At 35.7% G+C, this 16,110-nt stretch overlaps 1 protein-coding gene across 3 annotated transcripts in view; it reads right to left on the bottom strand.

The window, feature by feature from the left end:
- The window catches only part of CDH19 (cadherin 19), an 86,873-nt gene that overhangs the window by 42,064 nt on the left and 28,699 nt on the right, over window positions 1-16,110 (bottom strand). For 2 of the 3 annotated variants that reach the window (XM_070049866.1, XM_070049868.1), the window contains 4 exons: window positions 8,147-8,266; window positions 5,148-5,312; window positions 1,353-1,537; window positions 606-859 (listed from right to left, as the gene is read on the bottom strand). In XM_070049866.1, the coding sequence (XP_069905967.1) occupies window positions 606-859; window positions 1,353-1,537; window positions 5,148-5,312; window positions 8,147-8,266 (724 nt within the window). The remainder of the gene's footprint in view (window positions 1-605; window positions 860-1,352; window positions 1,538-5,147; window positions 5,313-8,146; window positions 8,267-16,110) is intronic. The other variant, XM_070049867.1, reaches the window with a different exon arrangement.

Below are 16,110 nucleotides of genomic sequence, written 5' to 3'. Positions count from 1 at the left end.
TTTTCTACTTGTGACTGACAAAAATCTAAGGAAGAATTTTTTTAAAATGAAGAGGTTTTACTTCAAATATTCATCCACTCCTTTTGTCATTCATTGATCAATATTGCCTATAATGATTACCATTTTGGGGTACTATTGATAATACATATTCCTATTTGTTGCATCTTTATACATATATTAAGCACAACCTCTAAAAAAACGTGTTCCTTTATTGTCTGTGACACTATAAATTCCAGAATTTTTTCAATGTGTAATAAACCTAAGTTGATTGTATAAACTATTGCTATTCTTTTGTTATCTGAATATTCACAGCTCTGTACAGTTGGAGTAGTTCCTGCATGGTTCCTGGGACTTGCCAGCATGCCCCTGTACTTAACATTTGTTTTTGAATACCTCCTTATATCTATTATGGCATCTTGACAAACATTGAGTCTAACCAACATTTAGTTTCCTGATTTTAATTTATTCCTTTAAATTGTTACAAACTCATTTGTACTATATAGAAAATATAGAAACAGTTTTATCATTGTTACTTTTGCATGACACTTTGTCCTCAAGCTTTTCCCATTTCTTATTTTAATGCAGACGTAACATTAAAGACATACCTGATCGGAGATTTCTGGTGATCTGGGTCTGTTGCAGATACCATGCCTACAAATGATCTCTGTGGATTTTCCTCCGATATTTCAAAGATGTAATAAGGGAGCAGAAAAACAGGAGGCTCATCTTCATCTTCCACCTGGACCTTAATGAAAGTTGTGGAAGCTTCAGTATGATACTGCATGAGGTGCTCTTTCACATGGCGATTTCTGACTTTCGCTCTTATACCATAGTGGTTCTGGTGCTCAAAATCCACTTTCTACAAAGAAACAGTGCACACAGAATAAATGCTTTCAGTTATCCATGATTTAGTCAGAAGAAAAAATTTTCCCTTGTTTAACTGTCACTTTTCAATTAGAGTTTATGAGTCAATCTAATATTATAGTTAAGCAGGTCTACATTTGCATTTTGTACTTATGTCTATCACAAAATGTTATAGAATAATCATTATATTGCATTTAAGATTAAAATTAGTCTTTTGTGGTCATAAATATTTTATATAATTGAAGACTAATTTCCTGGTTTTTCACATCTTTTCAAAATTTTCTGAAACCTTATTCTACATATAACTCAGGATCTATAGGAATGAGTAAGATAATTGACTCTCTTAAATCTAAACTCCTTTTATCCCTAAATCATAAATCACAAATTCTCATCTTGATAACTTAATGAAGCAACAACTAACCAGCTACACAAAGTAATCATTCATATTTTTCTTTACTCCATAAGACAAATAGTTTTAATATAGCTACCTTTTTCAATACAACTATGCCTTCTTGGGTCTCATTATCAGTAACTATGTCAAATGTCTGTGAATCATCCTCTTCAATGCTGTAATCCATTTCTGCATTCTCGCCTATGTCATTGTCATGTGCCATGATTTTTCCTATAGAAGTCCCAGTGGGTGCAGATTCAGAGACACTCATGCGGTAAAAACCTACAAAAGCAAAATTTAAATTATTTTGGATAAATACTTAATGTAAGAAATTTCCAATTTGAACATCCTTTATTTATAGTACACGAACATCCAGATCTATCCTTTCCAATGACTCTTTTTAGATCTCAGTCTCTATTTCCTTTTTATTTTAAAATCTGGGCGTTTCCTCAATTTTCTATTTGAGAATTTATCATTGCCTCTGAAATCTCATAGGCAGTCCCAGGAACAGTAAACATAACTCAAAGTTTATTTCATATGTGCATCTCATATTCATTTGTCTTATTTTGTCTTTCCTGCATTCACTATTAAATTTGAATAATGGACTTTTATTCTTTTCTTTAAGATTTATTTATTTATTGGAATGTCAGAGTTACAGGGAGAGGAGAAAGACAGACAGTCAGACACACACCCAAACATACACACAAACACAAGGAGAAAGAGAGAGAAAATCTTCCATATTCTGGTTACTCTCCAAGTGGTTGCACCAGCCAGGTTTGAGCCAGGCTGAAGCCAGGAGCCAGGAGTTTCATGCAAGTCTCTTTCATGAGTAGCAGGGATCCAAGCACTAGCGCCATTTGCCATTGCTTTTCCCAGGCCACTACTAGGGAACTGGATGGGAAGTGGAGAATCCAAAACACAAACCAGTGACCATTTGTGATCTCAGCATTGCAGGCTGCATATTCACCTGCTATTCCACAATGCCTCCTCTATTTTTTACCACTTTTTAAAAAAAATTATTAACATCATTATAAATGAGTGTATGTGTAGATTTTAAGTGGGAGACATTAAACACAAATAATTGAATGAAGACCATAATAGTTTGATTTTCTGAGTGCATGGCATTAGCCATAATGAAAATGAAAAAAAAAGAAAATGAATAGTTGGTAAGTCGATGTAGTAGAAAAAGCCTCTGTTGATGTGGCCACAAGAAAATATTGAAATACATAAAAATACTTAGAAATTACTAAGATTTTTCTCCAGAGTTCAGGAGTATCTTGTAAAAAACTGATAAAGGATTGCTTTAGTCATAAATTAGTATCATAATTTATGATCAAATGTAGGAAATAATCATGTATGTCACTATTTTAAAGTGTGAAATTACTTACCATGAAAAAGGAACACATATAATGCAATTATTCTTTATTTTTTTTGTTGTTGTTGTTGTATTTGAGTAAACAGAGAGAGACAGAGAGGAAGAGATCTTGTATTTACTAATTTACTCCCCAAGTGATCAAAACAATTGATGTTTGGCCAGATTAATGTTGAGAGTCAATCTGTGTCTCCCAGTACTTGAGACAGCACCTGCTAGCACCCACTGTGGGTATTAGCAAGAAGCTGGAATCATAAGGGAATCCAAGACTCAAATCCAGACACTCTAAGAAGGGATATAGGTACTCCAGAAAGCATACTAACTGCTATTGCAAACATCCATGCCTAGAATTCTTCTTTAAGGGTATTTTTAGTTTCTTTAGAAGCACCCAACAAGTCACTTGCAGATGCATTTTTAATTAAATTTTATTTTAATGTGGGAGAAATATTACTTAAAATCTGATAATATTTTACAGTTTCCATTTTTTTAGAGTGGCATTGGCAATTTAAATGCACATTAATGTTTTTTTCACTGTGGGAAAACAAAAATTATTAATTATTGATTGCATATATAAAAAAGCTGCAAACAAATTAATCTGAAGAAAACAATGATACTACCTTAAGTTTGAAAACAGATGATACAGACTAAAATGTTGTTGAATTTATATTTGACTACTGGCCTTCAAACTTATAAACAAAATAAATAATAATTTATAAATATATAATAATCTGTGCAATTTTCCATGCATTTAAAATAGTTATTTTGATAAAATTCTCCAAAAGCCCCAGGTCTATAGGTTGGATATATAACCAGGATATAATGAGAAGGCATTGAGTAATGGCAGATCATTTAGTACTATCAGGATCACTTTTGTTTTTACTTTTTGCATAACTGAGACGGAAATCCTTGAAAGGGTATGATCTGACTTGCATTTTAACAAGTTTACAAAAGCTGTGATGAAAATAAAGTGAACCAGATCAATGGTGTAAGCCCAGAGACCATATATAAGAGCCGATTGCAATAGTAGAAATAAAATAAGGTAGTGGCATGAACCAAGGTCAGAACAGGGGTGATAAGAAACATTCATAATTTTTTTTCAAGGCGGGGTTAATGGGAAGTTCAGATGACTAGATAGTGAGAGAATAAGAAAGGAGGAAAGAATGACTCAAAATCCTTTAAAGAGTGTTGAGAGTTGGCACAGTGGCTAAGACTCCTCTTGGGATGGCCACAACCTATATCAGAGTGTCGGTTTCAACGTGGCCCCACTTTAAATTCCAGCTTCCTGCTAATGCATACCCTTGGGAGGCAGCAGATGAGGCCTCAAGAGGTTGGGTTCCAGCCATCCTTATGGGAGACCCATATTTAGTTCCTGGTTCTTGTGGCCCAGCCTCAGCATATGGAGAGTGAACCACCAGATGAAAGATCTCTGTCTGTAGCTGTCTTAGTTTCTTCACTTTCCAAATAAATGAAAATAAACAAATGAATAAATGTGTGTACATAAAAATGAAGACTTTAAAAAGTATTTCTATTCATTTGAAGGACAGATTAATTGGGAGAGAGGGAGAAGGAGAGAGAGAGAAATCTTCTGTCTGGTGGTTCATTCTTTACACGCCCATGACAGCCAAGGCAAAAGACAGGAACCAGGAACTCTGTCTTAGTTTCCCATGAGTGAGGCAGGAAGTTAAATATATGTGTATGAAGTTCAAGGAAGAACTTTTCACTAGAGATACCTACTTGGAAGTTGTCAACATAGAAGTAGTATTTAAAGTCACACAAAAGTAGTATTTAATGTCAGAAGACTGTGTAAGAAAATCAAGGAATAAGTCTTGAAAGGAGAGGCAATACAAAAGGCTTCATTCCAGAAAATGCCCACATTTAACATATGGATGGGCCGGCGCTGTGGCTAAACCTGAGATAGGGAAGTTGTCCTAGATTTTGCAATGTGCCCAAGTATAGACACACGAATTACTGAAAATGGAAGAAGAGGAAACATCGCTGGTCTGAGACATGTGAGTTTTAAAGCATTTGCCATCCCTTGTTGCTTCTGAGATTTATGGGTAAATCAAGAACCAGGAAAGGCTACAGAAGTTGAAGGTGTTGCCAACTGACAGCCTTCAAAGAAGCCATTACCTCAGGTAGCAAACGCAAAGAACTGAGAATGTTGGCACTCAAGTGAGTGAAAACATGTATTCTTTCCCATAGCCATAGGAAAGCAACAGTCTGTAGACACCTGGACCGCAGCCTGGTGGCACCCATACCAGACTCCTTTAGATGACAAATTTGCTGTAAGTCAGAAGTCTGCAGCAAAGTGTGTTAAAAAATTGAATGCTAATGCAACAGTCTTTCATTCGTATTTGCTTTGGCACATTAGTGACAATAACACCTTAAAAATTAACAAATGCATTTTTACACAATTCTAGTGCAACTGAAGTGTTTTCATAATGCAGTCTTTAGAATTTGCCTCTAATCCACACACTCAGAGTTACACCGTAGAGAAAATTCAGGATGCTTCCTACTTACTTTCTTTAAATATAGGCTTGTTGTCGTTAACATCCCAAAGTTTAATTAATACACTTGTAGTTCCAGACAGTGCTCCAGACTGACCAATCATATCTTTGGCTTGAATAATTACCCAATACTCATCCTGCAGTTCTCTATCCATTTTGGAAGATATCCTTATGACTCCTTCAAAAATGTAACAAAATTCCAATTATTATTTCATTAAGAATCATGACATCTTCTCAGCAATTTCTAAAGCATCCCAACCATGAAATCATGCCTTTGATATATGTTGAACCACCACAATATACCAGACAGTGTCTTGGAAACAAAAATTACAAGGAAGTGAACACCAGCTCTGTTTGGAGTCTAGATGGGTCCCCAGTAGCTGGGAACACTGGCAGACACTTAATACAATAGTATACTAACTGGTGTCCATTTAGTCTAAGTACTTCTACCTTTGCTACCTAAAGAATCTGCCATGTAGTTTTCCCATAACCTGTAAAATCCTCCACTCCCTCTTCTCCATTGTCATGCACAGCTCACCATCTGTTTTAGCATGCTCTTCCCTGAACACACAATGTAAAGTTGTCCTCACTTTCTCTTGGAGGAATTTTTTTTGGTTCACTTCAGACTTGTTCACAAGCTTAATGTGTGTATTTATTAATATCCACATGCTTAATATCTAAGTTCCACAAGAGAAGTTTATGTTTATGATTTGTTTTATTATTGTCATTTTTATTCTTTTAATTGTGGCAAGGTTGTACCTCCATAAACCCATAATGTTGTAAAATGTCTGGTTACATATTCAGCCTTTCTCAACCAAGAGTGTGTGAGGGCATTAAACCCTGATATCTTAAAGCATCCATTGCTTGTAGTAAAATAATTTCTCTCTAGTGTATCCTGATTAATAAAATCTATGCACCAACCTTGGGATAATTAAGAACATATTTACTCAAATCACATTCTTGAGAATTGGATTCTATTAAAAAACCTTGATTGAGCAAGTCTGAGACATTTAATATTGTTAAATGATGAATTCTTAATTACTAAAAATTAAAATATACAACATGCTGTAATTCTTTAAATCTCTCCATGTTATCAAACTAGAAATAATATTTCTACTAAATGAAAAACATATGTCTTCATTTTTTAATACTTCTCACATTTTCACAAAATCAGGTGATTATATATATGTGTGTATGTGTGTATCTATTTATCTATCTATCTTCATTTTTGGAGACTATTAGCTCTTAGGCAAAGATTCATTTGGAGTTACTCTTTGTTTTGAACATGACAATAATTTTAAATGGAATTAGTAACTAACAGAATGCTCAATAGATAATTTTTGAAAGATAACAGAAATATCGGTATTTAATTTATTTTATAAGATTCAGCTATTTAATGTAAATTGGAGAGGCAGTGACAGAAAAATAATTAAATATTTCATGCATTGAATTAAAAAACAGAATCATTAAAACTTTAATGAAATATGTGAATTATGAAATTCCTATTTTTATTTTATAACAAAATAAACCTATCTTTAAGAAACATAGCGCCGGCGCCGCGGCTCACTAGGCTAATCCTCCGCCTAGCGGCGCCGGCACACCGGGTTCTAGTCCCGGTCGGGGCGCCGGATTCTGTCCCGGTTGCCCCTCTTCCAGGCCAGCTCTCTGCTGTGGCCAGGGAGTGCAGTGGAGGATGGCCCAAGTGCTTGGGCCCTGCACCCCATGGGACACCAGAAAAAGCACCTGGCTCCTGGCTCCTGCCATCGGATCAGCGCGGTGCGCCGGCTGCAGCGCGCCGGCCGCGGCGGCCATTGGAGGGTGAACCAATGGCAAAGGAAGACCTTTCTCTCTGTCTCTCTCTCTCACTGTCCACTCTGCCTGTCAAAAAAATAAATTAATTAATTAAAAAAAAGAAAAGAAAAGAAAAGAAACATAGCGACAGAAAGAGAGAGAAGGAGAAACAACCCACCCGATGGTTCACTTCCCAAATGTCCAAAATACACAGGGCTGAGCTAAACTGATCTGGGAACTGGAAACTCAATCCAGGTACCCATGTAAGTAGTGGGATACAATTATTTGAGCTATCAGTAGTGCCTCCCAGGGTTCACAGTCAAGGAAGATGGAAGTGGAAGCCAAGCCAGGACTGAGTCACATCAATACAGGACAAAAATATTTTAAAAAATGACTGTCTCATGCAAACTGATAAACCAAACCTTATATTCAGAATTAATTTCAGGCATGCTGTTTGGAAATTCAAATGTTTCATGCTGTGGTTTTAATTTGTATTTCTCTGATAATGGCTGAGGGTATTTTTAATACGCATATAAATTTTTATGAATCATGTTTTTCCAACTGTGTCTTTTCCTCATATTTTCAATTGGGTTGTCTTTTTCTTCATTATTTTATGAGAAACCTTACATATATTTTATATCCCATACACAACTCATTTGTGATATAGATATTGAAAATCCAATCTCTTAACCTTAGAAAAAGCCTAAAGATGAGAAGCAATTTAATGCTTAGGCATTACAACTCACTTATTTATTGATACCTTAGAGAGGCTCTAAAACTTGTTTCTAAGTTGATAATTTTTTCTGACACTTGCTCAGTTTTGAGTCATCCTGAATTGTGTTCAGAATTGTGGTGTAGTTGGTAAAGCCACTGCTTGCAATGCTGTCATCCCACATGGTTGTCAGTCTGAATCCTGGCAGATTCACTTCTGATCCACCTCCCTGCTAGCAACCTGGGAAAGGCAATGGAAGATGGCCAAAATGCTTGGGCCCCTTCCACCCATGTGGAAGACCTGGAGGAAGCTGCTGGCTCTTGATATTAGCCTGGTCCAGCCCTGGCCACTGTGGTCATCTGGGGAGTGAACCAGTGGATAGAAGATCTTCCCTCTCTCTCTCTCTCTCTCTCTCTCTCTCTCCCCCCTTCCCTGAAACTCCTATTTTCAAATGAATAATCATAAAACAGAATCAGTTTTCATTGCATTTTGTATTTATTCATAAATACCTGTTGTTGGTTCAATGGAAAAGTATGGTTGGCCTTGTAGTAAGCTGTATAGGAGTCGAGCATTGTTGCCAGTTGAAGGGTCATCAGCATCACTTGCTGTAACCTGGATGACGAAAGTTCCTGAAAAAAGAAATAGTAACAGGAAATTAACACGATGATCTATTAACAGTGAATTATGTCCTGGAAAGCATTTTTAGCAAGAAATATGATGGTATCAAATCCAAGCCTAATTTATCTATTGTTCTGAATTATCAAAATGGTGTTTTTATATAGACTAGAAAGTAGAACCTTAAAGAAAATAGCTCCAATTCCCATGACAATATGGAGTCTTAAACATGTAGGTAGATACATGACATCAGGAAATGTAACTATTAAATAGTTCATTAAAATGTGCAATCCACAACCTTTCCAAGACTAGTGGAACAATCAGAAGGAAAGTGGAAACTTTTCATCCAAGATCATAGCTTGGCCTCTACGTATAACAAATTGCAGCATACAAATGAGAATTTATAAAGGTTATTTAAATGAATTTATAAAAATAGTTAGGATGAGCATAATTATTTGGTCTGTTTGATTAATTTACATAATCTACCAATTTGTCTTTAATAATTAAAATAGTATCTGGGGGCCAGAGTTGTAGCACAAGGGATTAAGCCAACACTTGTAAAGCTGGCAGTCCACAGTAGAGCATTTTTTGAGTCCTGGCTGTTCTATTTCCCATCCGGCTTCCAGTTGATTCACCTGGAAAGCAGCAGAAGATGGCCCGAGTGAGGGGCCTTGTCTACCCAAGTAGGAGACCTACACTGAGTTTCTGGCAGCTGCTTTCTGCACAGCGAAGCATTGAAGGTCACTGAATGTCGTGGCCATTTGGAGAGTGAATCACCAGAAGGAGGATCTCTCTGTTTCTCTCTCACTTTCTCTTTCTTGCTTTGTCTTTCAAGTAAGTAAATAAATCCTTAAGAAATAAACCTATTAAATATTGATAAAATAAGTATTCTCATAATTCAGTAATAAACATTAAACATGTAAAATAATTATTTTTACATTTAAAGTAAGTGCCTTAATTTCTAAAATTTATTTAAAATATTGATCTTTTAATTATGTTCCTGTATACATGAAATTGCTTTTGATGGATGGTGATAGAAAGGTATTTTTGGGCCAGTGCTATGGAACAGCGGGTAAAGCCACCACTTACAGTGCCAGCATCCGATATTTGCACCAGTTCGATTTGTGGCTGCTTCACTTCCTATCCAGCTCTCTACTATGGCCTGGGAAAGCAACAGAGGGTGGCCCAAGGCCTTGGGTCCCTGCATCCACATGGAAGACCTGGAGGAATCTCTGGCTCCTGGCTTCGGATTGGCACAGCTCCTCGTTGTGGCAAATTGGGGAGAGAACCAGAGAATGGAAGACCTCTCTCTTTCTCTCTCTGTGTAATTCTGACTTTCAAATAAAATAAATAAATCTCTTAAAAAAAGAAATGTATTTTTGTTGAAAAAACATACACTGTGTCATTGTGAATGACAACATGATTGAGAGAAAATTAAATAGTTTATGTAGTCTTCTTTACAATTAATAAAATCTCTCATAAAATCCAATTTCATAAACTGACACATTCTTGATAGGAATTGCTTGCATATTTCACTAATTGTTGAAACTTTTACTATAACCCTATATAGTATGATTTTGTGCTATTTTGTTGTTTAACATTTTTAATATCAGTCACCATATTTTACTTAATAAGAATTTCTGTTTATTTTAATAGACAACCCCTATTCTGATTAAAAAACAAGAGCAATTAATGCATGAAAAGAAAACTAGGAATACCACTTCTGATAATTATTGAATTTCTCAACTACTCCTTGTGTGGACACTTTTACTTTCAGGTGTTTTAAATATATACTCCTAGAGCAGTCATGAAGATTTATGCAAACAAAATGCTCATAGGGCTTATCATTTCAATCAGTGTTTATTGGCAAGATTGTTCTTTTAATTAAATTTCTGTTCTTATATCCACTTAATTCTTCTACATTTCTTACCATATCTCTTTATCTTTAATTTGCACAGGGATTTCTCATCCCTGATGGGTTTCCACAAGTGCACCCCTGTATTTAGCTTCAGGAATCATTTTCAAACGTCATAGCAATGGGAGACAGACATTTTGGACCATGTGGGAGACCTGGATGTAGTTCTTGGCTTCTGGTTTGACATGGCTCAGCCCTGGATTTTGTGGGTATTTGAAAGGTGAACCAGTTGGGGCAAGATCTTTCTCTCTCTCTCTCTCTCTTTCTCTGTCTCTGTTATTCTGCCTTTCAAATAAGTAAATAAATAAACAAATCTCTTTTTAAAATGAGAATAGTGTAATTCCACCAGTTCTGATTTTTGTGGATTTTATCATCATACATGAATTTTATAAGGACTGAATGATTTTCAACCAAATGTTAGCTTTAATATTAGTAACAGAACATTATATTATCATACAATACTGAATGCTTTATCTTCTATGTGGTAGGAGGAATTCAAATATAAATGCATAAGAGAATGATAAGTTTTTATATGCAGACTATTCACATATTATGTAGAAAATGAGAGGTGATCAACCTAGGGCAAGGGCATGTCATAATTAGAACTTTCATGAATTATGGAACTCTAAACATGTGTCAGAGTTTATTATAACGTTTGAATGCTGAGATTCAAAATGACACATTTACTTTCATGCATAATATTCCTTTTGTTTTAAGCCAGAAGTAAGAAAATTTAACAGACCTTTCATAGAAATAAAATGTAAATTATCTAATAGGACAACTCTTTTAATAGACATTATTAGTGCAGTTATACTTTGATTAACCTGAAACAAATTTATTGGGTACATATTGAGATGAATAATGATCAACTTTAAGCAGCACAGGTTAAATCACATTATTTTTTACAACTTTCTGAATTTGTTAACAACAGGTTTTTGTAAGGTCAATTGGATGATCAAGTGATTGAAATAACGGTGGAAATAATGGTTTTTCCAGTGCATTTGTTCACTACCTCACAATGAGAGTTATTAGTATGAGGATCACCACTTCTTTATAAGCCTTACTGAATGTGTAATCAAGATGCAATTACTTTAAAACCTAGAATTTCAATGTGAAATTCAGGAAGCAAGCAGATGATATTTTTCCCACATACTACCTTACTGAGCAAAGTATTCTTCAATTATTTTAGCTTCTCTGTCCAAAATCTACCAGCAACTAGCTCATCCTTATTCACTTTTTCTTGCATTTGATACCCCATTCTTCATAATCTGAGATAGAATTTAAGTAAAACAAACCAGACTGCGTTTAAGAAAACAAACAATAAAGCATTCTGAAGAATAAGAGGTATGTTCTAGTCTCAATCATTTTCAATTCATTGTCCGAAGGCAAAAGATTCATACAATCTAAAATAACTGAAATTATGTACATCTGTATGTGTTTTGTGCTAAATTGAATTTCAACTTTATTTTTCTAATGGCTCTGTCTTAGGACATATTTATGCTACATTGATGACAAAGATACTAAAATAAATTCTCAATCCTCCCTTTCAAAAAAATAAAATGTGTAAGTTAAAAATTTTGTAATAATTTTATAGTTCAGTGTAGTCCACTTCATTTGTATATTAGACCTGAAATGCTCTCGTGTAAACAGAATCTCACTCATAAATTACCCCTTTTCACTTTTAAAATCATATTGTTTCAATAATAAATAACATGGTCAATATAAATATATTCCTGTTATTGTTATTGCTGAAAGTGTTTCCTGCTATTGCTGAAAGTGTTGCGCTGTGAAAAACTTAATAAAGAATATTTACATGGTAAATCTTCAAAAAATAGAGATAAAAGCATATATTCACTTGACAATACATAGTGTTTGTTTTCTATATGCAAAAATATATAAAATAAATTTTAAAATCAAGTATTAAATATTATTTTACGCCGGCGCCGCGGCTCACTAGGCTAATCCTCTGCCTTGTGGCGCCGGCACACCGGGTTCTAGTCCTGGTCGGGGTGCCGGATTCTGTCCCGGCTGCCCCTCTTCCAGGCCAGCTCTCTGCTGTGGCTAGGGAGTGCAGCGGAGGATGGCCCAAGTGGTTGAGCCCTGCACCGCATGGGAGACCAGGATAAGTACCTGGCTCCTGCCATCGGATCAACGCGGTACACCAGCCGCGGCACTCCGGCCGCGGCGGCCATTGGAGGGTGAACCAACAGCAAAGGAAGACCTTTCTCTCTGTCTCTCTCTCTCTCACTGTCCACTCTGCCTGTCAAAAAAATTAAAAAAAAATATTATTTTACATATACATGTAAAACCAACAAAGTATGTTAATACCAATAAGAATTCAATGCGTTGAAATCATGTAATTTAAGTATTATTGTTTTTCACTCAGTGTGACCCAATTTGTTAAATCATGATTCAGTTTTAATAGGATTTTTATTGTGATTTTCAGAACATAAATTACCAAAATTTACTTTTTGAGATCATGTGAAATTGTATCTAAGTACAACTACTGAATGGCATAATATGCTATGGGAGGTTTAACTGGTTAGTAAATAGCATACTGACTCTATTTTTTTATTTATTTATTTTTATTTATTTGACAGGTAGAGTTGTAGACAGAGAGAGAGAGACAGAGAGAAAGGTCTTCCTTCCGTTGGTTCACTCCCCAAGTGGCTGCTATGGCCAGCGCTGTGCTGATCCGAAGCCAGGAGCCAGGCGCTTCCTCCTGGTCTCCCATGAGGGTACAGGGGCCCAAGTACATGGGCCATCCTCCACTGCCCTCCACGGCCACAGCAGAGAGCTGGACTGGAAGAGGAGCAACCGGTACTAGAACCCAGTGCCCATATGGGATGCCGGTGCCTCAGGTGGAGGGTTAACCTAGTGCACTACAGCGCAGGCCCCATACTGAATCCATTTTAATGTAACTTTCTTTTTGACATTGTAATGCTTTAGGTAAAAACTAACAACCATTATTGAAGGGAAGAGTACCTTCTTGATAGGTTCTTATTTTCACATAATTAAAGGGACCTAAACTTGAATATGCAGGCTCTCAGGTTGTGGCATACTGCCTTAGCTGTTATCCGGGAAGCCTGCACCCCATATTAGAGTGTCCTTTATAGTCCGGGCCTCGCTGCACTTCCTGCTACTGTGCCTGGGATTCAGCAGATGATTGTCTAAGTACTAGGGTTCTTGAAACCGCTCTGGGAGACCCAGATGAATTGTGCTGGCTTTGCAAACATTTGGAGAATAAATCATTTGATGGAGGATCTCTGTCTCCCTCTGTCTTCTCTGCCTCTCTTTCCACCTTTAGAAATGAATGAATGAATTAATTAATTATTCTTTGTAAAAAAAACGACATAGATGAATGGGCATTTAACACTGTGGTTGGTTAATACTTCAATTGGGACATCCCAATCCACATTAGAATACCTGGATTCATGTTTTAGCCCTACTTCAAATCCCAGCTTTCTGCTAATGAATATCCCATACCAAACAGATAAAGGTTCAAGTACTTAGGCCCTCATAACCCACGTAAGTGACCAAGATTGACTTCTGGGCTCATGGCTCCATCATGGCCAAGTCAATGCTGTCAGTAAGCAGATGGAAAATCTCTCTCTCTTTCTTCCTCTGTATCTTTTATTTTCAAATATAAATTAAAATAAGTATATGATGACTATGCAGTATTTGCACTGGATATTTCACAATTATTAATCACTATCTGACAATTATGTGAATCATCTTAGGCCACTATGAATTCAACTCATACCTATGCAGTCTCCCTGAACTTAATATCCACCAATACCTTCTAATCACCTCCCCAGCTAGTCTAATCATTTCTGCCTGCTTTGTCTATGTATTCACACATTCACTCACTCACTTATTCAACCTTTCCAAATCTAATGCACTATATGGCTTCTGGCATAATAGAGCTTATATTTTCATGTGGATAACAGGTAATAACTTTGTAAATGTAGACTGCCAAGTAGCAAAATTTAATGTATTATTTCAATTCTTCTGGAAATTTCTAATTTAAGAGTAACTGTATTTCAGATATAAATTCAACAATTGAAAGCCCACTACTACTTGCAAATAAATGTGTGTTGAATAAGCAACAAATAGTTTGTGATTTTATTGGTTTCCCCTTCATATGACCCATCAGAATTTGGACTCCTTTCCATAATGCAAACCCAATATACATTTGAAGTATGGACTCAGATATAATAATTCATGTTGATATTATTTCAATATATATATGAATATGTTTAAAAAAGATGAAATAATGAAATCTTTGCACTAGGTACTTTAACAGAAAATTCAAAAAGACGAGCTCATTGGATGCCAGTGGTTATGGAAAGAAGGTAAAGAATTATGAACAAATTTAGATAAAATAATTAATAATTTTATCAGTTAAAATTGGAGCTTTTTAAGGATTTATTTACTTATTTGAAAAGCAGAGCAACACACAGAGAAGGAGGTACAGAGAGATTCTCCAACTGCTGGTTCACTTCCCAAAGAGCTACAACTGCCAAGGCTAACACTGGATGAAGCCAGAGCCAAGTAACTCCATCTGCGTTTGCAATGTGGGTGGAGGGGCCCACGCACCTGGGCCACCATCTGTTGTCTTGGCACACATATAACAGAAAGCTGGACTGGAAGCAGAGTAGCCAGGATTCAAACCAACACTCAGATATGGGTTGCTGCCATTCCAAGAGCAGCATAACCTGCTGTGCCATAATACCTTCTCCAATTTAATAATATTTATTAATAAATATTGAGATTGCTTGAGACAGAGAAATCACCTTTACTTTTTGATTTATTTACTTTGAATCAAAGTCAACAAAGATTGCAAGAATTCTCCAGAGATAAACCATTAGTAAAATGGATGCAAGAGTAATAGAATTATTTCCCTATTTATATATTAAATGGCATTTATTACAATAACTTATCACCATTATGTTGGCCCCCTTGCTCCCGTGGAGAGACACATGAAGTGTTCTTTGAATTTCACATGAATTCAGATGTATCCTAGGCCTAAATGGCAATCCCATTCTGTATGAATTATATATAGTAACTAGATAATTTGCACACATACATCAAATTGCAATGCACAGGAGATTTTTGATAAGCAAATATTGCATGGCCCAAACTGCTTTTACATCATCATCAAGTCACTCTTAATGAGGTTGCAGTCTACTACCACTAATGCTCCATTGTATGTATATTAATTCTCTTGTGGACTGACTTGCTGTCTCACTTTAAAGAACACCTGTTGTGTATATCCTCTACTCCATCTAAACTACTATCCCTTTTTTCTCAGTTATTCAGTTATTTGTTTCAGTTATTCTCTGTATCATATTCACCATTAAAACAGAAACAAACACTTATTAACTGGTTTATTATGAATCAATGTAGTGATGAATTTGAATCTGTACTTTTTTCTGACATCCGGGATTCCATTATTACTTCTGTTTTTCAAAAATTGCTTCACATCAGTTACATATATTTTATTTTGCTTCAAAATATTCAATTTTTGGATTATTCCCTACAGTGAATAATTTTGCTATTAAATATCCCATCTTGGTGAATAATTAAACAGTTATTGAGTAACAATCTCTTTGGTCTTCATCTCCTTCTAGCTAGTGTGTGATTTCTCTATTTTCTACTGGTAGCATAGCATCTTTTATGTTGGCTAAATTTGCTATCACCCCTTCTTGTCATTCCATTCATGCCATAGAATCTAATCCAGCAAGTTACAATAGTAAAAAATCATCCAAAATCTTTGTGAAAGAGGAAATCCAAATGGCCAATAGACACACGTGATCAGGATCATTAGCCTAAAGGGAAATGCAAATCAAAACCACAATCAGTTTTAAATTACCCTAGTTAGAATGGCTTTCACACAGAAATCAACAAAAAACAAATGCTGGTGAGGATGTGAGGAAAAAG

This window comes from Oryctolagus cuniculus, chromosome 10 (assembly GCF_964237555.1).
Source record: "Oryctolagus cuniculus chromosome 10, mOryCun1.1, whole genome shotgun sequence".
In the NCBI taxonomy this organism is placed as follows: Eukaryota; Metazoa; Chordata; class Mammalia; order Lagomorpha; family Leporidae; genus Oryctolagus; species Oryctolagus cuniculus.
Note: the sequence above shows the minus strand (reverse complement) of the source record. Positions and strands in the feature narration are given on the sequence as shown.